The following is a 22,859-nucleotide window of genomic DNA, read 5'->3' on the forward strand; positions in this document are numbered from 1 at the left end:
CGTTGTTACATGATTGTAGGTGCCTTTTTTCCTCGAAGTGTACAAAGTGTACTTTGACACGCGAACACCGTGAAGCTCCTTGTCTTGACTCGCCTCTGAGGAATTCCCGTCTCTTTCATCGGGTCGGGGTGTAAGTGGACGAAAACGTTGCAATCCAGCTGTCTCCTGGCGTCAAAGTTGACTGTCCTCCCAAAAAAATGTCAGTGTTTGCGTTATGACGCAGAGACGGACAAAGGTTCTATTATTAGAAGATAAATCATCAACGATGGCGGCTGGAGAGAAGATTCCCTGAAGTGAAAGGACGGAATGGGCCCTCCTTTGAATTGAATTCAATGCTTTTATTGCCGTTATACAAGTACAATGACATTTCAAGCTTTGGCATTGGGCCCTTTTCACAAATTCTGTCATTTGTCTTTGCGTAGTATTTTACAGAAATACATTCAGAAATCTGATACCATTTAACGCTGTTTGTTTGTTTGAGTTTAGTTTAGAACTCGGAGTTGCCCACTTATTATTTTGACTTTACAGAATACATAATGAATTCAGCTTTCTTGAAGAGATGGGGGACTTGGTCTAGTAGACGGTGAGGTCCATCGGCGTGTTTCTTGGTCATCCGGTAGAGAGCAGCACATACAACGTCACCCTATTACTGAAAGGAGGCGAAGAAATCTCCGAGTAAAAATTACAAATATAAATCCATTGAACAGCGTTAAATTGAATATTTATCTATTTTAACAACGTAAGAAGAACCAGCTCCGTTCAAATAGAAAAAAAGAAATCAATTGCTTAAAAAAAGGTTCTATTGTGACGTCATTCTCCAGCGACGTCGTCGTTTCAGTGCCGGATGTGGCTCGACAACCGTGTTGACGTTCAGCTCGTGTCGATAGTTAAAAACGACTCCTTTTCTTTTCAGTTTGTTTCAGTTTTCTGAAGATTAGGAATGGGAAAAGCTGATTTTTTGTCACCGAAGGCGATAAGCAACCGGATAAAATCCAAAGGCCTTCAGAAGTTGAGGTGGTATTGTCAGATGTGTCAAAAACAATGCCGAGACGAGGTGAGCCGGAAGCTAGCTTTCATTTCAGCTTCTTTACAAAGAAGTTTCCCTCCATTTAATACCGTTTTTGCGCTCATAGAATGGCTTCAAGTGTCACTGCATGTCCGAGTCTCATCAGCGGCAACTCCTGCTGGCCTCCGAGTGTCCCAGAAAGTTTATGGACCACTTTTCCAGGTCAGTTTTTGCACTTTTAACATCGGTCGAACTTGTGTTTGTGTGTGTGTGTATCTATATATAGCTCATCATAATTCTCGCAGTGGGGGGACGTTAAAGTTGAACTGCCAAGTGTGTGAATTTGTGAACTACTTCTGCAACTTGGAATCAATTCGAATTTGCTTTTGCCCCACAGCGAGTTTAAAAGCGGCTTCCTAGAACTGCTCCGGCGACGTTTTGGTGAGTGTGGCGTATCGACCGAATCGACGCCGTGTCTTATTTGGACGGAGGTTCACGAGCGACGCTGGCTTTCGTGCACGTGCAGGGACTAAGCGGGTGCACAACAACATCGTGTACAACGAGTACATCAGCGACCGCGAGCACATCCACATGAACGCCACGCGCTGGGAGACGCTCACCGTCTTCACCAAGTGGCTGGGACGAGAAGGTGGGGCGACAAGGTGGCGCGGCGATGCGACGGCGGGAGGGGACCCGCCCAGTTTCACGTCTCGTCCCGTCCGCTTAGGTCTTTGCAAGGTGGACGAGACGCCCAAAGGCTGGTACGTCCAGTACATCGACCGCGACCCCGAGACCATCCGCCGGCAGGAGGAGCTGGCCAGGAGGAAGAAACACGAGCTGGACGACGAGGAGCGAAGCGCCAAGTTCATCGAGGAGCAGGTCCGCCGAGGCCGCGGCGACGGCAAGGAAGGAGACGTGAGTCCCGCCGGGCGGCGCGCCGCCGATCCGCGCCTTTCCGCGCTCGTTGACGTTTTGCCGCCTCCTCTAGGAAGACTCGCTTTACACCGAGCTGAAGCGAGACAACGAGGAAGAAAAGGGTGAACGTCGCTCCCGTTCGCCGGGAATAGTAGGTCCCGTGGCACTTGAACCGGTTTCCCTCTCTTGCAGTCACTTTCAACTTGGGCGCCGCCGGCGCATCCCTGGCCGGTCCTTCCGCGTCCAGGTACGACAGTTTCCGACCAGACGACGGATGGGACGTGTCCGCTCGCCGCGGTGGACAGCGTGCGGATGGTTTGGTGTCATGTAGGGTTTAGTGACGTGGATTTGTCCTTCCTCCTAGCGCCGGCCTGGCAACCAACGCGCTGGCAAAACCCTCATCGGCAAAGAGGAAAGAAGCGTCCTCCGCTTTGGAGTCACGAGACAAAAAGAAGAAGTCGGCCCTGGAGCAGATCATCGAGGTCGGCCCTCGCCGGCCCCGAACGTCTGACTTTGCTAGCGCCCCGGCGTCTTTGCTAACGCCACGTGGTCCTTCAGATGGAGGAGAGGAAAAAGGCGCAGCAGCAGCCGGTCAGGACCGACCATTGGCTGCAGTCCGACATCGTCGTCAAGGTGGTCACCAAGAGGCTGGGTCAAAAGTATCATAAGAAGAAAGCCGTCGTCACGGTAACTAAGCGCGGTCGAGCCGGCCGGTCGGCCGGCGCCAGTTGGCGCCTTCCCGCCAACCGAGGTTTTCTCCGCAGGAAGTCCGAGAGAAATTCACGGCCGTGGTGAAGATGATGGAAACCGGAGACAAGCTCAAACTGGATCAGGAGCATGTGGAGACGGTGATCCCGGCACCAGGTGCGCTGCGACTTGGAGCCGGTCCGGTCCGGGCCGAGCCGGTCTGGGCCGAGGCGGGCCTCCGTCTGCCTTCGGGATATGACTTTTAAGCGTGCGTCCGGCGTCCCCGCAGGAAAAGCGGTGATGATCGTCAACGGAATCTACCGCGACGCCCGGGCCGTGTTGGAGGGCATCGACGAGAAGAAATTTTGTGCTTCGCTCACGCTTGAATCCGTAAGTCTTTTGCCGTGGCCGTGTACGTGTACGTTGGTTTGGCGGACTTGAAAGAAATGCAATGGGCCATAGAAATAGACTCAGTAAATGGGACCTTTTCATACAAGTGGAAAAGCTTGACATTTTTAAAATGACGGTTAACTGCCCAGTGATATTTGACATGTTTTTATTTATTTGAACAAAACAAACTTTTGTCATCTCTAGGGTCCCCACAAAGGAAAGCGGGTGGACGTCGCCTACGAAGACTTTTCCAAACTGGCTTGAACATTTTTGTATTTTTTCTTATGCCAGCTAGCATTCAACAGATGCGACTTAACAGACGAATGGAAATGATTTGATTGGCAAACTTATAATCAGCGGGAGAAGTCCTTTTTTTTTTTTTTTAATTCTCTCCTCTTTCCCTTTTTGTTGTTGTTATTGCGGAGGGCTCCTCTCTTCCAAGGAAAGGAAGGCGTCCAGGTCGGGGACGATGTAGGCGCCGAAGTGGCCGTCGATGAAACCTTTGCCACTGTTGTGCACGAACCAGCAATAGATGTCGGAACCGCGTCGTTTGTCTCGCCTGTAGTCCTTTTGCCAGCCCCTGGCGAGCGAGCAAGCGAGCGCTCTTAAGAACGCGATGGGCCTCATCGTGAGGGAAGCGCTAGCGAGCCGGCTAGCTACCTGGTGACTTGCAGCTTGTTGCCCTTCACCTCCATGGTGGCCTCCATCTTGAGTGGGTCGGCGCCGTCGTGTATGTTTGAAATGTGCACTTCGGGCTCTCGGGAAAACTGACCTACAGTGAGAGACCACCCCGACCGAACACACGTGGGCAACTTCCAAGCTCCAAGAATATTTGTGTACATTTGTTTTGTTCATGACCCAGGCGGACCCAATAAATGTTTGCCAGGATGGCGAATGTCCAATCAGATTATTCCAGCGTCTCCTTATTAACCTAAACTTGTACTACGCAGCACGAGGAGTTACGTCGGGTTCCGGAACTCGCTCCGGCTCCAGGATGAACAGTCGGGTTATCCAACCGGCGAGCATTTAACATAAGATAGGGGACCACAGCTTTACCGATGTCGCCCATTACCATGTCCTAAAGGTAAGCCAACATATCGCCGCGTGGCCCAAAACTCCCGCTAACCTTTTGACCTGGGACGCCCTTGACGTGCCCCCTGGATCTATGAAAAAAAAATCCAACGTAGAAGAGAAGCGTACCTATGAGGCCGTGGACCCGCGGCGAGTACCGGTTGTCATTGGGTAGGTAGACGCCCAGAAAGTCCACGTTGACCGGGTGCTTCTTCCACACTCGGTGGAGAAGAACCATCACTTGGATCTCGCCGCCAATGCTAACGGTGACCTGCGAGTCCTTGACGATGGAGATCCTCACCCTGAAAGGAAAGCAAAGTGACCCCGAGGGCTCCCCACCTCGTCTCCCCGCCATCCCCCTCCCACCCGTCCTGAACGATCTCCGCCGTGGCGGCCCAGGTGAAGTTGTGGCGGTTGACGCCGTCGGCCAAGGCGACGCCGTCCGTGCCGACGGCCACGCTGATGCCGGCGGGACGGTAGTGGACGGAGATGAGCCCGAAGTAGGTCTTGTCCCGGCCGTTCACCGGCTTTTTGCCCGAGATCAAGCGTCCGTTGACAGCCACGCCTGCAAAGAGGACGGCGAGGAGAAAGCCGGGCCGGAGAAGTGAAAATGAGGATGGCGAAGAAAAATCGGAGGCCGGCCAAAATGAAAGAGGGGCGGGCCGCTTCCTTGGAAGGTGGAGAGGCCGCTTCCGTACCCGCGCCCCTGTCGCTCACGAGGTTGAGAATGTGGCCCGGTTGGGAGTCGATGTTGAAGCACACGTCCATGTTGCTCCGCGGCAGGTGCACGATGAAATGAGGGTCGTTGTCCACTGGAGAAGAGCCGACCGTCAGCCAAATGGAGGCGCGCTCGACGGCGGAGGCCGAGTTTTTTTTTTTTTGCTCACGCTACCCAAATTGACCCTGCTCGGCAAGGCCCACTCCTCGGGTCCTTTGATGGCGTGACTGGGCGGGGCCGGCGTGCTCATCTGCACCCAGGGCGGAGGTTGGTAGACCATCTTCACCGGGGGCAAAAGCCTGCTCCCGCCTCCCATCCCGCTTCCTGCATGGGACGCACGTCACGGGACAGACGGACGGACGGCGGGAATCCAAACGGCTCCCGGTCGTGGCGGGCGGGGCACCTGAGCAGCAGCCTTGCTTGGGGTCTTTGGGCGAGTCGGCCAGCAGCCTCTCCGTGCTGTCCTCGCTCTCCACCAGCAAGGCGGTGAGGGGCGTGACAAACTGGTGCTCCGTGGCCAAGGCCAGGATGCGCTGGGTGATCTTCCTTTTCTTGGCGGCCGTCGGCGCTAAAGTCCTGAAACGTGCGAAACGGAACAATGGCGTCCGATTGTTTTAGTCTGGCGTGGCGTGGCGTGGCGTGGCGTGGCGTGGCGTGGCGTGGCGTGGCGTGGCGTGGCGTGGCGTACGGCTGGCTCTAACCTTTCGCCCATCATCTGTTTGATGCTCATGTAGGCCCACATCTGCCTGGCGAAGCCCGTGAAGGAGTGCTGCTGCTTGGCCAGCGCCTCGTCCAGCTCAGACGTGTCCACCTCCGTCTCCAGCGTGATGTCCAGCAAGGCCTGGGAAGAAGATGACGGACGGACAGACAGAAAATGGTCATGTTCCGTTCTGGCCCACGCCCGGACGCTCGCTCACCCCCGACGCCGTGGTGAAGCTGGTCAACGTGTCGCTGTCCGACGGCTTGACCTTGCCGGCCACCACCAGCTCGGAGCCCCCAAAGTACTTGTCGAATTGGTTCTGCGTGACGTCGGACACCGAGTCCTCCGGGAACTGGACGGCGATCTTCCGCAGGAGGGGGTTGGACACCTGCCTGTAGAAGGTCTGAAGGAAAGGCGGAGCGAGCCTCAGCCGAAGACATCCGTCGTTGGCTCGACCGCGGCGGCGGCGGCGCCGTACCCGCAGCTGCTCGGCCGCGTCGTGGTTGGCGAAAATGCGCTGCGCGATGCCTCGGTTTTCCATGGCCATGCGCTCCAAGAAGTCGTAATCCACGTCGAAGCCGATACCCAAGGAGAAGAGCGAGAAGTCGTCCCTCATCACCTTCTTGACGTTCTTCTGGATGGCGCTCAGCTTGATCTCGCCTGCAGGCCGTCCAGGTGAATTTGTGGCTCGAACTAAAGCGGCGGACGGAGCGAGCCGCTCCCTCACCCACTGTCGGGTCTCCATCGGACACCAGGATGATCATGGAGACGGATCTGGGATCGATGAGCCCCTGACTGGACGCCCTCAACAGGATCTGGATGGCTTTCATGAGCGCTTCGTTGATGTTGGTCCCTGGGCTCAAATGTTAGCTGGTCCTTATCCCGCGCCGGCCAAACGGCTCCACGGCTCCACCGCTCCACCGCTCCATTTTGTGACGCCACCCACCTCCGGAAGGCTTGATGTTCTCAATGTACTTCTTGGCGTCTGCGATTTGGATGGAGGATCCGGGGACCAGGTCTTCGCTCCAGCACCGCACGTTGTGGTTGAAGTCGATGATGCTGAACTGATCGTCGAACGCCAAGTCGTCCAAGATGGCCCGCATGGCCTCCACGGTCTGCCGGAGGAAGACCGGCGCGGGTCGGGTCAACGGCGCCCAAGCGCCCCGAGAGCGCCGACGCCGGCCAAGTTTACCTGCTTCATCTTGACCCCCCACATGGAGCCGCTGACGTCGATGACGAACACGATGTTTTTGGGCAGCGGGGACATGTTGGAAGGGGCGAAGAAGTGGACGAAATGGCCGTCCGAGACCTAACCGAGACATGGTTCTCCATCAGCCGCGAGCGTTCGCCGACCGTCGGGCGGCCCGCCCGAGCGCCGCCACGTACCTGCAGCTCTCCGGCGTTGCTGTCCCGCTTCACGTCGTATTTGACGGTCAAGGCGCCGTCGATGGCGCTCTGGGTGCAGTTGTCGCACTTCCTCTGCTGTTGAAGGTTGGGCTTGAAGACCACGTGAGCCTGGCGAGCCAAAGCGGTGAGGAAGGTTCCTCCGCATCGTGTCGGGACCGAGCGCGCTACCTTCTCCGGGGACTTTGTCATCGTGACCAGATTGGCAAACTTCTGGCCCAGATCGTTTGAGGTTTCCAGCAGGGCGATCCCGTTGGGCTCGTAGATGTAAACGTCCACCTGAGGGCGCCAAAGCGAGAAGGCTCTGGGACTCTGGGACTTTCCCTGGTGGCGAGTCTCGCCAGCTTCTCACCTGGAAGTGGGGCACCAGTCTCCCCGGCTGCAGGTGCAGCGTGTGTTGGTAAGATCCCAGTCTCCGCTGCATCATTTCCTGGTAGTGCAGCTCGAACTCGATGTTGCTCCCTGGGGGGACGTGCACCTCCGTCTTGAAGGTCTCCATTTCTTGAGAGTTGGCCCTGACGCAGGATGGCGGGGGTCAGGTCAGGTCAGGTCAGGTCAGGTGGCTCTTAAGACGGAAGGAAGCCTCACGCCCAAGCCGTCCCTCTACCTGACGATGCCGGCGGCCTTCCCTTTGGCTCGCGCCTGGGCGTACAGATTCCTGGCCACCGTCTTCTCCTTCACCGAGCCCATGAATGTGATCCCGTTGACGTTCCTAAGACACAAAGAGCAAGCCCCGTGGATCCCGCGCCCCCGCCCGCCGGCCGGCCGGCCGGCCGCCGCTCTTCTCACATGGTGAAGTTGGTGATGAAGGCCCGCTTGGGGATCTGCACGTTGAATCCGATAGTCTGGGCCTTGGAGCCCGAGTTGACCACGGAACTGCGCACTGTGGTGTGGGCGAAGCGCGAGGTGATGCGGCTCTCCACCTTGTAGCTCTTGACGGTGATGTCATCTCCACGGATGGCCTGAGAAGGACGGGACGCCGCCTTGAACGAGAACTTTGCGGGCGGACCACTCGAAAACGCGCGTGGACTTTGGTCGAGAATTGCCCGCGGGAGCGGGTCAACTACCCGTCGGTCACGGGGAGCTTCCCAAACAACAACTTATTGATTTTGCGAGATAAGCCGGAACTCGGCGTTCGACGGGGATGGAAAAGCACGAGCCGAGCCAAGGCGTCCTACCTCAAAGTCTTCCTGCTCCTCGCTGGTCAACACTGCCGCTCTCTAAAAACACAGCAACAACAACAACAACAACAACAACAAAAAGTCTGAAGGTGGTGCCGGAATTGGCCCCCGACGGTATCGCCGCTTCACGCCGAATCGGTCGCACCTCGTGTCTGGTACGGACCTCCCGAAGACCCGGCGCCTGAGGGAAAGCGGAGGGAGGTTGGCGGTCGGTGGCCTGAAGAAATGGCGGCCTCTGGAAGCCAGGGCGAGCGAGCTGACTCACCTGCTCGTCTTCCCATTCGCCGTCGATGACAAACTCGAAGCAGCGGCCCTTTCCCAAGCCCGCCAGTCCGAGGAGGAGCAGCGAGAGGAGAAACCTCGGCCTCATATTCGCCGTCCGCTGCGCTGCGCTTTGCCAATGCTTTGACAATTCTTTGCTTTGCCTGGCTCCAAATCCACGCGACCGACCGACCGAGTTGCCGATGGATTTTTGTCAGCGGGGGAGAAGCGGACTTTGAAGCTTGACCCGGACACGGGGTCCCGAGTAAACATTGTTGTACAAGTCCAGATTCCTGTTGACCCTCGTCCCACCGCCAAGCCACGGAGTTGACTTTAAAGTGCACCGTGTCCTCTATCCACGAGGGGGTGCCGAATGTCCGCCACGGGTCTTTGAAGGCGTCAATTCCCAGTGGCCGTGAAAGCATCGACGCGCAACCAGTCTCGCTCGTAGGCGTGATGCCGCTTTGCCGGTCTGCCGGTCTGCTGGTCTGCTGGTCAGCTGGTCATCCTTCTCGGAGTCTTTCCTAACTTTGGTGGAAGAGAACATGAAGGGTCCGCTGGCTCTGCTGCTCTTTTGCGCCGCTCGCTGCGCACTTGGCCAAGTGGACTACTATTTCCAACCAGACCATAATGACACTGACCTGGTGGACTTGGATTTGGACCTGGTAAGCGTCTTGCTCTGTCGTATTGTTGATTTTAACCGAAATACCGCTAACTTTGTTGTGTTCCCGGCAGGCACCTCGCAGACTTCCGCGACAGGTGAAAAGTACCCTCATTAAGGTATTTGACGCTATTTTCTTTTATATTACAACATCATGGTCGTAGACCACAATCATTCTTCCGCACGTGAATTGAAATGAAATGATTTTTGTCGTGAATTGGTTTGTTCAGGACATCAAGTCAATTCCTTCCTCGGGTTGAATGCTATTTCTTTATCTTGATCTATTATGACCGATGAGCCTCCATTTTTGTCACGGTTTAAAGAAATGATCCACCTTTTGAGTAGTATCTGTACACACATGACGCTTTTTTATGGTTGGGTTTGGGTGTTCCTTCAAGGGAATAAGAGTGGGATTTGAATTTGCTTTTGCACCTGCTCCCATCGTTATTTTTGCTTTTTTTAAATGGAATCCACACGGACGACCTGATTTCACACTAACGAAGCCACGCGTGCCGTCCGTTCAGGAAACGAGACCTCACGTCCAGGAGCTGTCCGTCAACAGCAGCGTGGTCTCGCGCTACGCTTTGACCACGGTGCGCTGCGTCATGGTCAACCGGCACGCCGCCGCCAGCAAAGGCGTCTTCCACTTCCCCGTGCCGCCCGGCGCCTTGGTCTCCAACTTCACCATGTGAGTAGCGTCGGCTTTTCTAACCCGTAATTGGCCGAGAAAATCCCGTTCGGGCGGGAGCGCCGCCGCCCCTCCTCTAAAAGTTTGACTGGCGTCACCTAGGATCATCGCCGGGCGTGTCTACCAGAGCCAGGTCAGACCCAAGGAGAGGCGGAAGAAGGTCAAGCGGCCGGACGGAGACAAAGAGTCCTCACGTGCCTCCAGGTGAGTGAGTGCGTGCGTGGCGGGCTGACGGGAGTCGCTTCCTCTTCCGGCGCCAAACTCCAAAACACCAGCAGAATGCTTGAATGGCCGTTCTGTGTGGGCAAAAAGAAACACGCCATTGTCTGTCCACTGAGAGCAATGTGGAAAAAGTCAAGAGTGGAAGAATGGAGAGCCGTTGTCTTCTTCTTCTTCTTCTTCTTCTTCTTTCCCCCCTTTTAACCTCTTCAGCTGATTAGACAATAGCAATCGCAGCAGCCTTTTTGATAGGTTTATTATTAATACACTTATCCTTTTGTCCGTCTCTCTCCTCAGCTCCAAATGGGAGGTGGACGTGTTCCGGGTGGCGGTCAGCATCCCGGGCGGGAACCGGGCCGTCTTCCTGCTCACGTACGAGGAGCTGCTGCGGCGGCGGCTGGGCCGCTACGAGCACGTCATCGCCCTGCGTCCGCTGCAGCTGGTCAGCCGTCTGCGGGTGCGCGTCACCCTGGCCGACCGCTCGCCCATCGCCTCCTTGGAGGTGCCGCCGCTGCGGCCCGCCAGGCCTCCCGTGGCCGCCGCCGTGGTCAAAAGGGAGAAGAACGCCGGAGAGGTCACCTTCGCCCCGAGCGTGGTGCAGCAGGCCAGGATGGCCACCGACGGCGTCCTGGGAGATTTGGTGGTCCGCTACGACGTCCAGAGGCCTTCGGGCGTGGGAGACGTGCAGGTGAGGCCTTCTCAAGGCTTTTGGCCTTCAGAGTCACCGCTGGTCTCTCGCCGGCAGGTTCAAAATGGCCATTTCGTCCACTTCTTTGCGCCCGAGGACCTCCCGCCGGTGCCCAAGAGGGTGGTGTTTGTCATCGACACCAGCGCATCCATGCTGGGCACCAAGATGAGACAGGTGAGAATGCTCCACGGCTGGCCGGGCCCGGATCAACAGACAAAGCCCCAACGAGCCGCAAACGGGCAGAGGCGCAAACGGGCAGAGGCAGAGAGGTCGGAGTCCAGCGGGTCGCCAACTTTCCGAGCCGCCCACTGACCGGAGCTCTTCTGCCGAACAACGCGTGGTATTTTGGACAATGGCGCTCTTCATGGACCTCGTAAAACGCCGTGGCCAAACGATACGGGGCGCCCACGCGTGCCCCTGCTTGTCCTGCGTCGCGTCGTTCGGTCTCCAAGCACGGAAATGAGGGCAAACTTGTTATTGCTTCTTGGCTTGTTTGAGAAAAAAGACTATTTGTTCCTCTGGCTGATGAAATTTTCATTTTTGCCATTTTTCTCCTTGTTTCCCCTCTCCGCAGACAAAAGAGGCCTTATTGGCCATCGTGAGGGAGTTGCGAGCCATCGATCGCTTCAACTTTGTCAGCTTCTCCAACAAGATTAAAGTGTGGCGACCCCAGCGACTGGTGGCCGTCACGCCGCTCAACGTTCGGGATGCCAAGAAGTTCATCTTCACCATGATGCCCACCGGAGGTGAGAAGCTCTCGCCGCCGTTTCGTCTGCGGTCGCGCCGACCGATGCACGTCCGTCCGCCCGCAGGCACCGACATGGACGGCGCCCTCCGAGCCGCCTCGTCGCTGCTCCGGGCCGACCGAACGGCTCCCCTCGCCGACGCCGGCCGTGCCGCCGGGGGCGCGTCGCTCGTCCTGCTCTTGACGGACGGCCGGCCCGCCGCCGCCGGGGAGTCCCGCTCGGCGGCCGTCTCGGCCGGCGAGTTCTGCGTCTTCGCCGTCGGCATCGGCGACGACGCCGACCACCAGTTTTTGAGGCGCGTCTCCATGGAGAACTGCGGCGCCGCGAGGAGGGTCCGCCGGGAGGCCGACACGGGCGCCGCGCTCAGAGGGTGAGGACCTCCGCTGACGCCGAACGCCGCGTTTCCGCTCACTTGTCAAATAGAATTAGAGCCGTGGTTTCCCGAGAGTTGCGAGCGGGTCCCGTCCATAATTGACACCCCCCCCCCTGCCCGTCCTCCCTACTGTCATTCATCGCACCTGAGCGGGACAAAGACCCCCCACCCCGGCGGCGCTGACAGGCGCTCTGTGGAAATGGCCGCAGCCCCTCGGAAGCCTCCGCTGGGCTTTCCTGCTCTTTTATTCCCCCGCGTCCGCTTCGGGCCGTGCCGGGGCGCGACTTGTTTGCACAGCGGGGCCAGGAATGCAAGCGTTTTGTCACGGACGTCCGTCGGGGGGTGGTGGGCCCGGCACGTCCGTCACTAGGTCACGGGCCTCGTGCGTCTTGAGCAAACACGTGCGGGCGCTTTTGAAGACAGGGTGCAGGAGTGGGGATTTTGCAAAGTGTCAAGGGGCCATGGAAGCTTTAGACAAGGCGTGTGCGGTTGATTGGTCGCCCGGAAGTTTGGTCACCGGTCTTTTTGGTCGCCCAAATGATCGGCTGCTGCCTTCTACTGTCAATTTATTAAAAAGAAACAAAGCAAATTCACAGATGGTGTTTTTATTGAAGCAGTAGAACTTACAAATTCTAGCAACCTTCATTCTCTCTGGGACCGGCGACCAATCGACCGTGTACCAGACAAGCGCATTTGTCAGGCAGCGGGAAGGGGACAACTGGGGTTTCCACTCATGGGCCGTCTCTCTCTCTCCCGTGTCCAGGCTCTACCGGGAGATGTCCACCCCGCTGCTCTCCAACATCCGGATGGACTACGACGGCTCGGCGGAGCACGTGACGCCACACCTCTTCGCCGACTACTTCAACGGCTCCGAGTTGGCGGTGGCGGGCAAGCTGAGCGACGGCGCCGGGGCCCCCCGCGTCGGCGTGGTGGCCGACGGCCGCGACGGGACGCTGGTTCTGGGGACCCCGGCGGGGGAACCGGAGAGCCGGACGCCGAGCTCCGAGGCCACGGGGGACTTTGCGGAACGCGCGTGGGCGTTCCTGGCGCTCAAAGAGGCGCTCCGTTCACGGTGGCGAAGCGCCACCGCCGCAGAAAGGGAGGAGCACGTGCGGCGGGCTACCCACCTGGCCTTGGCGTACGGCTTCCTCACCCCCCTCACCGACATGCCGTTGGACCGAGCCGAGGTCTCGGCGGGGGCCGCCGACCGGGAAGACGGACCTTGGCCGGACCGGCCGCACGGACAGAGTTTAACTCTGGCCGACGTCGGAGGTAAGAGTGGGCGGACTCCGCTGTCGGTCGCACGCCGTTGGACTCTAGCGCTGCTCTTGGCCCGCCCCCGCAGGTCAAGTTGAAGCGGTGCCCTCCAAGAAGTCCATCACCTTCTCCAGGACTTCAGGTGACGCCGCACGCTGGACAGCGCGCAAACTTAGCCTTTTAAGTCAGACGCTGCTTTGGCCCAGTACGCGGCCGGCGGGGCCTGTCATTTGCGCGCCGACGCCACAGAGGGTTCTAATTTGCCACCTGTCGTTAACCTAGCTCTGTAATCACGCTCCTCTTCATCCCGGTGGCTTCTCACCAGACTCTCGAGAGGAGACCTCACGGAAATAGTTTGGCCTTTTGTGCAAAAAAAAAAGTACCTCCAAAGTACACGGGCGTTTTGAGTTCCAACTACACGTCCTCTTTGTTGACCGCCATAGACGTTATTCGCTTAGGCCAAGCGGGACAGCCGCCATGGCGTCGATGACGGCCCTCCCGCTCCAAACGCACTCACGCCCGCCTCCCCGTCTTTAGCCGACGGCGACCCTCACTTTGTGGTGGACTTCCCCCTCAGCAAGACGGCGGCCTGCTTCGACATCAACGGCGAGCCCGGCCACGTGCTCCGCCTGGTGTCCGATCACAAATTCTCCGGTAAGCCAGCCGCCGCGGTCGTCCCGAGCCGTCGCCGCTAACCCAAGGGCGTGTCTGGTGGTGTCGGCCCAGGCGTGACGGTGAACGGCAAGCTGGTCGGCGCGCCGCCCCCGCCGGGCGGCCGCAAGCGTCGCCGGACCTACTTCTCCAGCATCGCGGTGGTGGCCGACCGACCCGCTCGCGCCTACGTGGAGGTGACGCCCGCCAAGGTCATCCTGGACGGCTCGGAACGGCGGGTGTTGCCGTGCCACTCGGCCGCCACGGCGGCCGCCGGCCCGCTTTCCGTTTCGGTGGCGCCCGGCTCCAACGTGACGGTGAGCGTCGGCGCCCACGTCAGCTTTGTGGTGCTGCTGCACCGCTACAAGAACCCGGCGCCCTACCAGAGGGACCACCTGGGATTCTACATCCAAGACGGCCAGGGGCTGTCGTCCAACTGCCACGGCCTGCTCGGTAAATACGACGCCACGCAACGCCACGCTGCGCCACGCCCGTTTGGCGGCCCAAGTCAACGGGGAACCGTCCGCAGGCCAGTTCCTGCACGAGGAGGCCGGCGTGACGCTAAGGGACCCCGCCGGGGGCGATCCCCCCTCGGCGCTCCTGAAGGTGAGGGGCCGCTCGGTGCCGGTGGTCCGCAAGAGGCGTCGCATCTACGGCGGCTCCCGCAGCGTGGACTGCTGGTTCGCCAGGAACAACGGCGCCCGGCTGGTGGACGGACGCTACGAGGACTACGTGGCCCCGCACATGTTCGACACGGGCGACGGGCCCCACGGGAGCAACACGGCCTGAGATCCGGGACGTTTTTCCCCTACCCAGAAACCAAGGTGCCCCCATGCACTTTTTGGGCTAATGTGGCTAAAACTGCAAACAACTATCGTCCTTTTGAAACATTTTTTTATACTGTGATGTTTGTCATTTGTTTCAAGGTTTGCTTTTCAACAGTAGTCTTCCTCTAACAGCCCACCCCCCCTTTTTTATGAATTAAGGACCAAGTAAATATTGTTGTAACCTCAAAATCTCATCTCACTTTCTGAACCGCTTTATCCTCACTAGGGTCGCGGGGGGCGCTGGAGCCTATCCCAGCTGACTCCACCCTGTGTCGGCGGTCAGTCGATCGCAGGGCACAAGGAGACAAAGGACAACCATGCACACTCACACCCATACCTTTGGGGCAATTTAGAGTGTCCAATCACCCTACCATGCATGTTTTTTGGAATGTGGGAGGGAACCCACGCAGGCCCGGGGCGAACATGAAACTTCACACAGGTGGACGTGACCTGAATTTGAACCCAAGACCCCAGAGCTGTGAGGCCGACGTGCTAACCACTCGTAAGTGTTTTTTTTTTCTTGACAAATACATACAAGCGTCCGTTTTAGCGTAAGTTTCAACTTTCCGATTTTTTACATATCACGTGAACGCAACATCAGCTGTCCCGGAAAAAACGATTGTTTCCTTTTTTCAAAACGAAGTCCGCAAACACCATCCTCGACAGAGTAATATATTTTACGTTGAAATGGAAAGTATCATTAACGTAAGACGCGAAGTATCCACTTGGAAAAGCTCTGTTTTATTCGCTATCCGTTTTGACAAGCGTGATTCCACACAAGACGTTAAAACGGAGCTTTTATATTGAAAGGTCCCTTGAACGGAAGTGTTGATGTTGATTTGGTAGTGGGACCAGTGTGTGGCACGCACACGCTCATAAGCCTGTCTTCTATTTGGGTAGTCGTTCATCCATTGGGCTTTAAGGCTCCTCGTTTTTGGGCTGAAGCGTCGTCATCCAAGGATGGTGTTGTCAACATCACAGCAAGTCGCCCTGGCCTTCACGGCGGTGCTCTTCACGCTTGTCGTCCTCCCGAAGATGTTCGGCGTCGGCGTCGCGGCCAAGGCGAAGGAATCGAGGCTCGACCCCCGATACTCCAGAAAAGGTGACGTAAGAATTTGTTGTTGTTTTCTTGGTCGTCGGAATCACGAAGCAGCATGAAACTCCGGCACACATAAGTACATTTTTGGGGTAATTTCATCTGATAAGAGCCTTCATTGATAAATAACCCACAAAGGTGGATTTTTTTCCTTTCGTCTTCCGATGGCGCAAATGTGGAACTTGACTGTTTAGGGGCGATGCCGAAAGTCAGTCTTGTCATTCATTCATTTTCCCAACCGCTTCTCCTCACAAGGGTCGCGGGGGGTGCTGGAGCCACCCTGAATCGGTGGCCATCCAATCGCAGCGGGACACAATGAGACAAACAACCAATCAACAGGGGCAATTGAGCATCCAATTAGCCTACCGTGCATGCTTTGGGGTGATGGGAGGACACCGGAGTACCCGGAGAAAACCCAGGAAGAACATCCAAACAGTAAAGGGCCCACCTGGGATCGAGCCCACGTTGTACGTTGTGACAGGTCGGTGGCGTTTTTTGTTTTGCGTCAGGCGCCCTCGGAGGTCCGGCGGCCATCTCGCACCCGTCGGCCGAAAACATCCAGCAGATGAGGAAGCTGATGGAGCAGGAGATGAAGGGCGACAAATTCAAAGCCAACAACAACAACAACAACAACAACAACAAGGGATACGTGTTCACGCTCATGCCGTTGTACGCCATCGGGGTCGGAGTCTTTGCCGCGTACAAGTTTTTGAAGGTATCTTGGATTTCCACCACGGCATGGAAAGCGTCTCCTGACGCCCCCAACCCTTTTCCTTTTTTTTAATAGATGAAGTCTTCGGAAGAAGAGGCACAAAAGGACAAGTTTGTCAAAGGGGCCAAGAAATCCGCTGAAGCAGGTGTCTTTTGCAAATGCACACAGCGGGATTTTCCATTTGCACGCATAGTTTGTTTACGAGAGGAACATCTGTGTTGATTTTTTATTTTTTTTCTCCCCGCCCCGCAGAGAACCAGTTAAACGAACTGGAACAAAGGCTGGCGCAAACAGAAAGGATGCTCAATTCCATTCTCACTCAGTTAGACCCACTCACCAACTGGTGAGTCAGGAGTCCGTCCGTTGTCTTTTCGCTCGGCGCTTCATCTTGACGACTAAAGCCGTCGTCTCCGCACCTCAGCGCAAAGTCCGTCGCCCGGGAGCAGAAGAACGAGATCATGACTCAACTCCAGACCATCCGCTATTTGATGAAAAAGAGAGGAATGGACTGTCCACCTCTCAATGGTAATTAATTGCACCGCTGTGCCGTATTTCAGTGCCATGCCAAACCTTGTCTTGTCTTAAAAGAGGGCTGTCATACTCGGTTCAACCTGCGGGCCACGTTCGTCCCGAATACATCTCACCGTTTATTTTTGGCCCAAAAAGTTCAGTCAATTGGACATCTAGCATTGTCCCCGAGTTCGTTTTGCGTCACTTTTCCGTTCGCTTCCATTTTTGGGTACTTCTGGTCAATTTTGGATCTTTTTTCATTTGAGTGACTTTCCACTTTTGTCACTTCCTGCTGATTTTTGGGGCTATTCCAGGTTGGACACCGCCCATTTCCAATTCAACGCCCTGACGGTCACCGCACTTTGCATCGTATTTCCCTCCGGGGCGGCCGTCCGTGCGTTACGGTCGTCGTGGAGTCGGATGGCGAAATGCGGCGATTTGCAGTCGTGATTGCATTTGAAGTCGTGATTGCTTTTCAAACATTTCTTTGATGGACTTTTTCAAGGCGCTCTGCTTCCTTCCCTCCAATTTCTTGCTGCGTGTCCACTTCCAGAGGCTTGCTTTCAGCAGAGCCTGGAGCACCTGATCGAAACTCTGGGAGCCGGCGAGACTTCGCCGCCGGACGCCGCCGACAAAAGCCGGGCGACGACGCCGGACGCGACGAGAGGCGACGAGGTGACGGAAACTCGATCGGAAGAGGGGATGGCGGAGGAGGGTGGAAAACCGGAGGAGGGCGGAAAACCCGAGGAGGAGGAGTCGGCCAAGGACCAAGTAACCGAGCGCTTTGATTCGACGCCTTCCCTCGAGGAGGCGGAGCCAAACGGCGAGGAGAGCGGCCAAGCTTGGAAGGCGTGCGGCCTCAGGCGGCGCAACGTCCCCGAATGAACGCACCGTCCGCTTATTTATTGTCCGACGGTCGCACAAACGTTCCGGAAAAGATTTCGGACGTTCTTGTGTATTTCGTGTACGTGCCGCTGTGGGTCGGCTGCTGTTTAGAAAGTGTGATGTCAAGTTTCAAAGTGAAGCGGCGTAAAATAGACGTGCCTTTGCTCGCAGGAATTTCCCATCAGCGCGCATTTTATTTTGAGTGGACGTACTGTACGTATCGCGGCCCCCGTGCAATCGTTTTACCACAGTGTCTTGACGAGGGAACTTTTTCGACTCCAAAGGGAAAATAAAATATCCAAATATTACCTTAACAAATCTTTTTTGGATTTTGCACTTGTGTTTTTGTCTCCCTCTAGTGGCGTTTTGGTGTCAGGTTATTCTGCAGACGTAATGACATGAGTGGAGCTCAGCAACGAGAAGGGGCGGGGCACTCAAGCGACCATCTGGCTGTTGACGACGGGACGTCACTGAATTTTAGCCTCAAAAGTAAGTTATTTCCTCGTTCCAACAGATTAGGCCTTTCCGTTAGTCATAGTTTGTGATAGCGATGACGTTGGGGTTAACCCCATTTATTTGATGTAAAATACTAAGTCAAACTGATACTCAATACAGTGGTACCTCGAGATACGAGCTTAATCCGTTCCGGGACAGAGCTCGTATGACAAGATTCTCGTAACTCGAGCGGAAGTTTCCCATTGAAATGAATGGGAAACAAATTAATTCGTTCCAACTCTGAAAAAAAACACCAAAAACAATATTGGATTGAAAAAAATGTTTTATTTCTTATAATTCGCCATATATTGACAAAGTAATAAATAACGAGTGGTTTGATAGTAATAATGTGTTTAATAGGAGTAAAATTAGACACATTTCGCGGAGACAGCGGCATACACGGAGGCGGGGGGGCTTTATCCACGGCAACAATGCACTCGTAAACGAACAAACAAATTTAAATTAACTTGGATAACTATATACAGACACTCAACGTTTATTCTGAGAAAGGTTGCCATTGCCTATGGGTGTTGTGTACACGAGTATACTTCATTACCCAGAAAGCCCTCTTTTTGCCCGCGCATGCGCGTTGTGCGTTTCCTGGTCTTAGGAGAAACTCGTCTGAATTAATCGTTCCGTGCTCGTAAATATTGTTATACACGAAAGATATGCAAAAAAGACCTGGCTTGGTCGCATCACGAAATTTTGATGGCATGACGGGCGAATTATTCGATCAAAATTTCCGCCGTAAGACGAGAATTTTGTATGACAAGCGGTCGTATGACGAGGTACCACTGTATTTGGTCAAATTAGTGCACTAACACATACTGTAATTGTTTCGTTATTTGCCATGCCTCGTGTAACGTGCGTTGTGCAATCTCCACCATAATACACATCTTGGGCACAGTTAGAAATAAATGTGAAATAAATGGTTCACTTCCGACGCACTGGATGTACTTTTTATGAGGAGAATAATTGAACATCCCTGGCCCCTCTAATCTACTTACTGACACGTTTCTGCGCTCACGAAAGAACTTTGACCTCCCGTCTCGGATGATCGAGCTCAACACGATGTCAAGTGGATGAAGGTTATTTCTGAGGTGCAGAGAACGAGCCACGGGATTGGTGCAAGCGGTCTCGCTCTTTACAACGTCCTCGGCCAGCAGGTCTGTACATTTCAATAGATGTACATACTTTGATTTAAATCAACTGGGTTTTTTTAATCCTCTATGTGGGAAAAAAGTGGACCCAGGCTGTTTGAATATGTCCATTGTTATATTGAGTTTTAAACTAAGAAAGCGTCATTTTGGTTGTCTTTCCTGAGATCGTTCATGATTTTTAGGTCAAAGAAGCATTCTGGCTAGTACTGTGGAAAGACTTATGCAATGGATGTGAATTCTTGTGTACATTAACTCCATGTACATGTTATCGTAGTACATCACTTCTTATCTCGCGAACGTATACACGAGGCGATGAGCCCTTTTCACGTGAGGTTTGTGAAGTCAATGCCAAAACGGCAACGTCATCAACAAGCGCCCTCCTCCGGCTCGGTTTGATGACCTCGCCGTTACGAAGCTCCCTAACCATAAAGACGTTTTGGTCCACAAGCAAGAGAAACGGCGATATAGACACGAGGTGGAGTAAATTGTTCGTTCAAAAAGCAATGCTTCTGATCGTTGGTGTCTATTTTATGTAGACGTGTTGTTTACAGTCGCAGAACTAATGTTTTTACTCGTACTTCCGCAGTTTGGGTGAGATTATTTGTAGTCGAGACCGCTGTTTGCGTTTTCACTCCAAAGCAACATTGAATAACTGCGCACGACCGCACCTCATCAAAATAGAAAACGTCATTTGGAACGTATATTTGAAAAGTTGTCTCCTGTGATTTGATGCCTTTCGATTCTAGCAAGTGGCGAAATAGCGACTACTAGTGGCGAACCTGATCATTGCGCCGTGCTTGTGATTTGGCGGAAATCTCACAATTCCTCCTCTTTCCTCCTCCCTTTTGATGGAATTTGATGACAGGCAAGCCAAGGGGAAGTTGGCGCCATGTCCCAATCCTCCGCGCCGCCCCTCTTGTCCGTGGCGCCCACGCGGGCCCTCGTGGACGAGGCCTGGAGGGTGCGGGTGGACAATCTGCCCCCCGGAGCGCCCGTCACGCTGCGTTGCGAGCACCGCTCGGAGGACCAAGACGACTGGGAGGCCTACGGCCACTACGTCGGCGACGCCACCGGAGCCGTTTCCGGTCGATGTGAAACGAGCGGCCATTTTCCGCGATCCGCAACTGACCGAATGAACGTCGTTTTGTCTTTCAGTCGCCGATGACGCGAGTTTAGGAGGTACGTACCGAGGAAGAGAAGCCATGGGCTTGCTGTGGAGCATGCGACCGGTTCTCGGCAGCCGCCCGGGCCTCAGGTGAGGGGAACGACTCGGGCAGCGTGGCGGTCCCATCTGGAACCCGGTGGCATCCCACCAGGCTGAGGAAGAGGAACGTGCTCGGCCCCATGCTTTTCACCGTCTCCGTCTTCGCCGGCCACGTCGGCCGCGACTTCGGAGAGCGGGTTCCCTTGGCGCGGCAGCTCGTCGAGAGGTGGTACTTGGCCCCGGGGGTCCGCAGACTGGAGGTCAAGGACCGAGGGGTGCGAGGGACCCTCTTCGTACCTTCAGGTTCTTCCGCTCGGCGGTCGATGTGCTCCGCCGGCGAGTGAGCGAAGAAGACCGTCTAACTAACGTTTAATCGGCGCCTCCCGCAGGTCCGGGACCCTTCCCGGGGCTGCTGGACATGTGGGGTGGTGGAGGGGGATTACTGGAGTACCGCTCCGCCTTGCTGGCCTCGCACGGTTACGTCTCTTTGGCGCTGGAGTACTTTGCCCCCGGCGAGCTGGCCTCCACTGACCTGGAGTTTCAGTATTTTGAGGTGAGAACACGGCACCGTCATCGTCGTCGACCGCCGCCATCTTAGGGGAGCCGCCCGTTGTTTTTCTGGCCAGGCGGCCTTCGACCTGGTCAGACGCCATCCCGCCGTCCTCCCCGATAGAGTGGGAATATTCGGCCTTTCCCTGGGCGCCATGGTGGCCATCTCCTTGGCGGCCGAGAGCACCCTGGTGGAGGTGAGCCGCCGCCGCCCGCGGCCAGGAAAATGGCCACCGCCCCTGACCCCAGTTTCCATCGACAGCCCGCCTGTTGCGTTTGCGTCAGCGGCAGCCATTTCCTTCCACGCGACCAGCCCCTGAGTGAAATCGGCCTACCCACGTACGGATAGGTTGTCCGCCCGACGCCAATTTTCCGCCTACCTTCTTAAATGAACACACGTGGTGTCGTGGCGGCGACAGAAACGTCAGCAAGATTCGCCTGGACGAGGAGCAAAACCTCATCTGGCGAGATCTCAGCCTGCCCGTCTCCAGCGACCTGTCCCGCAAATCGGACGTGAGTTGAGCCCAACCAGCGACCCCTGGCGGCTGACGTATGTGGCGACCCACGTTCTTCTGCTTGACAGGTGAGGAGAATCAAGTGCCCTCTCTTGCTGGTCAATGGTCAGGACGACCAGAATCATCCGACTGTGGAGTACGCGGAGGATGTGAGTGAAGGAGAATTTTCAAATTGACCTGATTGTCAGGAGTGGCCCGTTTGTCCCTCCTGACGTGCCGTCAGGGAGCAGCTGCAGTCTATCTGCTGATTGCTTCCTGTTTTGTTATTTAACGAGCAATGAGTCATAGGACCATTGCCGGATCGTTCTTCTGTTCATGCGTGCGCGCAGCATGCTGCCGTTTTGTTTTCATGCCATTGTTGATCTGTAGATCCCCGTTGATTTATTAAAAGATGTCGTTTGAAGCCAACTGGCTCGATTCAACTCGCGTCTCCCGCGCATGGGTCCTAATATATTCCCGATCGCGCCGCGACGACGCAGCGACGCAGCGAGATCGTAACACTGATGTTGCGTATAGTGCTATTTTTGTCCCGATCTGACCCGTTACCGGTTAAAATAAGTTTTTTTTCTTTTTTCCTCTTTTTGGTAACTCGTCGGTGACTCGTGGAGATGGAGCGCATGATGCGCTCGGTGGGGAAGGAGCATCTGCTGACCCGCCTGGAGTACCCCGACGCGGGTCACCTGATCGAGCCACCGTACTCGCCGCACTTCCGAGCCACCAATTTCATGTGGGACCGCCAGAAGGCCCGAGGTGAGCCGCACCGGACCTTTTACGGCCCGGCCCGTCGCTCACGTGCCCTCTGTTTAGTCACCATGCTGTGGGGAGGCCAACCCAAAGCCCACTCGGACGCCCAGGAGGACTCCTGGCGCAAGATGTTGGCCTTCCTCCGGCGCCACCTCTACTCGCCGGCGCCTCCCAGGGCCAGGATGTGAGCCTCGTCTTTCACCCGGCAGCTCGGTCTCGGACGACGACGACGACCATACGCTCGGACGCTCCCCAATTTTGGTGGTCATTTTCTCGACGGTCGCTCACAGAGACATTCCATCCGTTCGCTTCATTTTCAACATGTTGGGTTGACCGTACAATCATGATAGCACATTTGAGCACTATTTCGGATAGTGGGATAAGGGTCCTGTTTCTTTTTTTCCCCTGTATTTCCCGTCGAACAATAAATCCGCTTCCAGTTCGAGAATCCTTCAACTTTCTTCCCAAATCTTACTTTGAAATTCAACACGAGCAGCAAAACGCTTCTCTGTTTGAGGCTCCACTTCACTTTTACACGGAGTAGTA

The 22,859-nt window shown here is 55.7% G+C and overlaps 5 protein-coding genes across 7 annotated transcripts; 4 read left to right on the top strand and 1 right to left on the bottom strand.

Moving 5' to 3' along the window:
- Nucleotides 1-810: 810 nt before the first annotated feature.
- Nucleotides 811-3,905, top strand: kin (Kin17 DNA and RNA binding protein). The gene is made up of 12 exons (XM_077593618.1): nucleotides 811-1,054; nucleotides 1,134-1,228; nucleotides 1,404-1,447; nucleotides 1,533-1,655; nucleotides 1,734-1,921; nucleotides 1,995-2,043; nucleotides 2,114-2,168; nucleotides 2,286-2,403; nucleotides 2,480-2,608; nucleotides 2,686-2,785; nucleotides 2,898-2,998; nucleotides 3,203-3,905. Exons 1-12 carry the CDS (start codon nucleotides 941-943, stop codon nucleotides 3,260-3,262), a joined length of 1,176 nt encoding a protein of 391 aa, XP_077449744.1. The 5' UTR covers nucleotides 811-940; the 3' UTR covers nucleotides 3,263-3,905.
- itih2 (inter-alpha-trypsin inhibitor heavy chain 2) lies at nucleotides 3,148-8,556 on the bottom strand. The gene is made up of 21 exons (XM_077593614.1): nucleotides 8,338-8,556; nucleotides 8,218-8,253; nucleotides 8,070-8,111; nucleotides 7,681-7,853; nucleotides 7,499-7,603; nucleotides 7,244-7,406; nucleotides 7,063-7,170; nucleotides 6,874-7,002; nucleotides 6,680-6,796; nucleotides 6,434-6,602; nucleotides 6,215-6,340; nucleotides 5,966-6,147; nucleotides 5,705-5,890; nucleotides 5,489-5,628; nucleotides 5,191-5,363; nucleotides 4,962-5,111; nucleotides 4,768-4,881; nucleotides 4,436-4,634; nucleotides 4,199-4,371; nucleotides 3,659-3,770; nucleotides 3,148-3,578 (listed from the first exon to the last, which is right to left on the bottom strand). Exons 1-21 carry the CDS (start codon nucleotides 8,440-8,442, stop codon nucleotides 3,413-3,415), a joined length of 2,868 nt encoding a protein of 955 aa, XP_077449740.1. The 5' UTR covers nucleotides 8,443-8,556; the 3' UTR covers nucleotides 3,148-3,412.
- Nucleotides 7,830-14,626, top strand: itih5 (inter-alpha-trypsin inhibitor heavy chain 5). The gene is made up of 13 exons (XM_077593616.1): nucleotides 7,830-8,998; nucleotides 9,069-9,113; nucleotides 9,519-9,682; nucleotides 9,785-9,886; nucleotides 10,199-10,589; nucleotides 10,647-10,763; nucleotides 11,164-11,335; nucleotides 11,402-11,705; nucleotides 12,472-12,980; nucleotides 13,054-13,107; nucleotides 13,503-13,619; nucleotides 13,692-14,069; nucleotides 14,146-14,626. Exons 1-13 carry the CDS (start codon nucleotides 8,879-8,881, stop codon nucleotides 14,403-14,405), a joined length of 2,733 nt encoding a protein of 910 aa, XP_077449742.1. The 5' UTR covers nucleotides 7,830-8,878; the 3' UTR covers nucleotides 14,406-14,626.
- Nucleotides 14,627-15,104: 478 nt separating this feature from the next.
- LOC144068821 (uncharacterized) lies at nucleotides 15,105-17,964 on the top strand. The gene is made up of 6 exons (XM_077593662.1): nucleotides 15,105-15,545; nucleotides 16,049-16,254; nucleotides 16,327-16,396; nucleotides 16,504-16,594; nucleotides 16,673-16,776; nucleotides 17,315-17,964. Exons 1-6 carry the CDS (start codon nucleotides 15,404-15,406, stop codon nucleotides 17,644-17,646), a joined length of 945 nt encoding a protein of 314 aa, XP_077449788.1. The 5' UTR covers nucleotides 15,105-15,403; the 3' UTR covers nucleotides 17,647-17,964.
- Nucleotides 17,965-17,985: 21 nt separating this feature from the next.
- On the top strand, nucleotides 17,986-22,761 carry LOC144068819 (peroxisomal succinyl-coenzyme A thioesterase-like). Of its 3 annotated transcripts, XM_077593650.1 has the most exons (12): nucleotides 17,988-18,135; nucleotides 19,174-19,307; nucleotides 20,167-20,386; nucleotides 20,457-20,556; nucleotides 20,618-20,808; nucleotides 20,895-21,058; nucleotides 21,132-21,251; nucleotides 21,317-21,393; nucleotides 21,474-21,567; nucleotides 21,638-21,718; nucleotides 22,178-22,319; nucleotides 22,377-22,761. In XM_077593650.1, exons 2-12 carry the CDS (start codon nucleotides 19,224-19,226, stop codon nucleotides 22,499-22,501), a joined length of 1,398 nt encoding a protein of 465 aa, XP_077449776.1. In that variant the 5' UTR covers nucleotides 17,988-18,135; nucleotides 19,174-19,223; the 3' UTR covers nucleotides 22,502-22,761. The 3 variants fall into 3 exon arrangements, with proteins under 3 accessions (XP_077449778.1, XP_077449776.1, XP_077449777.1); XM_077593652.1 differs by lacking the exon at nucleotides 22,377-22,761 and having other exon boundaries at nucleotides 17,986-18,135; nucleotides 22,154-22,310; XM_077593651.1 differs by lacking the exons at nucleotides 17,988-18,135; nucleotides 19,174-19,307 and adding an exon at nucleotides 19,609-19,776.
- The last annotated feature ends 98 nt before the right edge of the window (nucleotides 22,762-22,859 follow it).

This window comes from Stigmatopora argus, chromosome 23 (assembly GCF_051989625.1).
Source record: "Stigmatopora argus isolate UIUO_Sarg chromosome 23, RoL_Sarg_1.0, whole genome shotgun sequence".
Taxonomy (NCBI): domain Eukaryota; kingdom Metazoa; phylum Chordata; class Actinopteri; order Syngnathiformes; family Syngnathidae; genus Stigmatopora; species Stigmatopora argus.

Bases quoted from the DNA above. Each gene is read 5' to 3' on its own strand.
- itih5 (XM_077593616.1), top strand. From the start codon at position 8,879: ATGAAGGGTCCGCTGGCTCTGCTGCTCTTTTGCGCCGCTCGCTGCGCA. The intron at 9,887-10,198 runs GTGAGTGAGTGC...CTCTCTCCTCAG, and splicing joins GAGTCCTCACGTGCCTCCAG to CTCCAAATGGGAGGTGGACG. The intron at 14,070-14,145 runs GTAAATACGACG...AACCGTCCGCAG, and splicing joins CAACTGCCACGGCCTGCTCG to GCCAGTTCCTGCACGAGGAG.
- itih2 (XM_077593614.1), bottom strand. From the start codon at position 8,442: ATGAGGCCGAGGTTTCTCCTCTCGCTGCTCCTCCTCGGACTGGCGGGC. The intron at 7,604-7,680 runs GTGAGAAGAGCG...TTTGTGTCTTAG, and splicing joins TTCATCACCAACTTCACCAT to GAACGTCAACGGGATCACAT. The intron at 4,882-4,961 runs GTAGCGTGAGCA...GCTCTTCTCCAG, and splicing joins GCCGAGCAGGGTCAATTTGG to TGGACAACGACCCTCATTTC.
- LOC144068819 (XM_077593650.1), top strand. From the start codon at position 19,224: ATGAAGGTTATTTCTGAGGTGCAGAGAACGAGCCACGGGATTGGTGCA. The intron at 20,557-20,617 runs GTGAGGGGAACG...GCATCCCACCAG, and splicing joins GGCAGCCGCCCGGGCCTCAG to GCTGAGGAAGAGGAACGTGC. The intron at 21,394-21,473 runs GTACGGATAGGT...TGGCGGCGACAG, and splicing joins AGTGAAATCGGCCTACCCAC to AAACGTCAGCAAGATTCGCC.
- LOC144068821 (XM_077593662.1), top strand. From the start codon at position 15,404: ATGGTGTTGTCAACATCACAGCAAGTCGCCCTGGCCTTCACGGCGGTG. The intron at 16,397-16,503 runs GTGTCTTTTGCA...CCCGCCCCGCAG, and splicing joins CAAGAAATCCGCTGAAGCAG to AGAACCAGTTAAACGAACTG. The intron at 16,595-16,672 runs GTGAGTCAGGAG...TCCGCACCTCAG, and splicing joins TTAGACCCACTCACCAACTG to CGCAAAGTCCGTCGCCCGGG.
- kin (XM_077593618.1), top strand. From the start codon at position 941: ATGGGAAAAGCTGATTTTTTGTCACCGAAGGCGATAAGCAACCGGATA. The intron at 1,448-1,532 runs GTGAGTGTGGCG...GTGCACGTGCAG, and splicing joins ACTGCTCCGGCGACGTTTTG to GGACTAAGCGGGTGCACAAC. The intron at 2,169-2,285 runs GTACGACAGTTT...CCTTCCTCCTAG, and splicing joins GCCGGTCCTTCCGCGTCCAG to CGCCGGCCTGGCAACCAACG.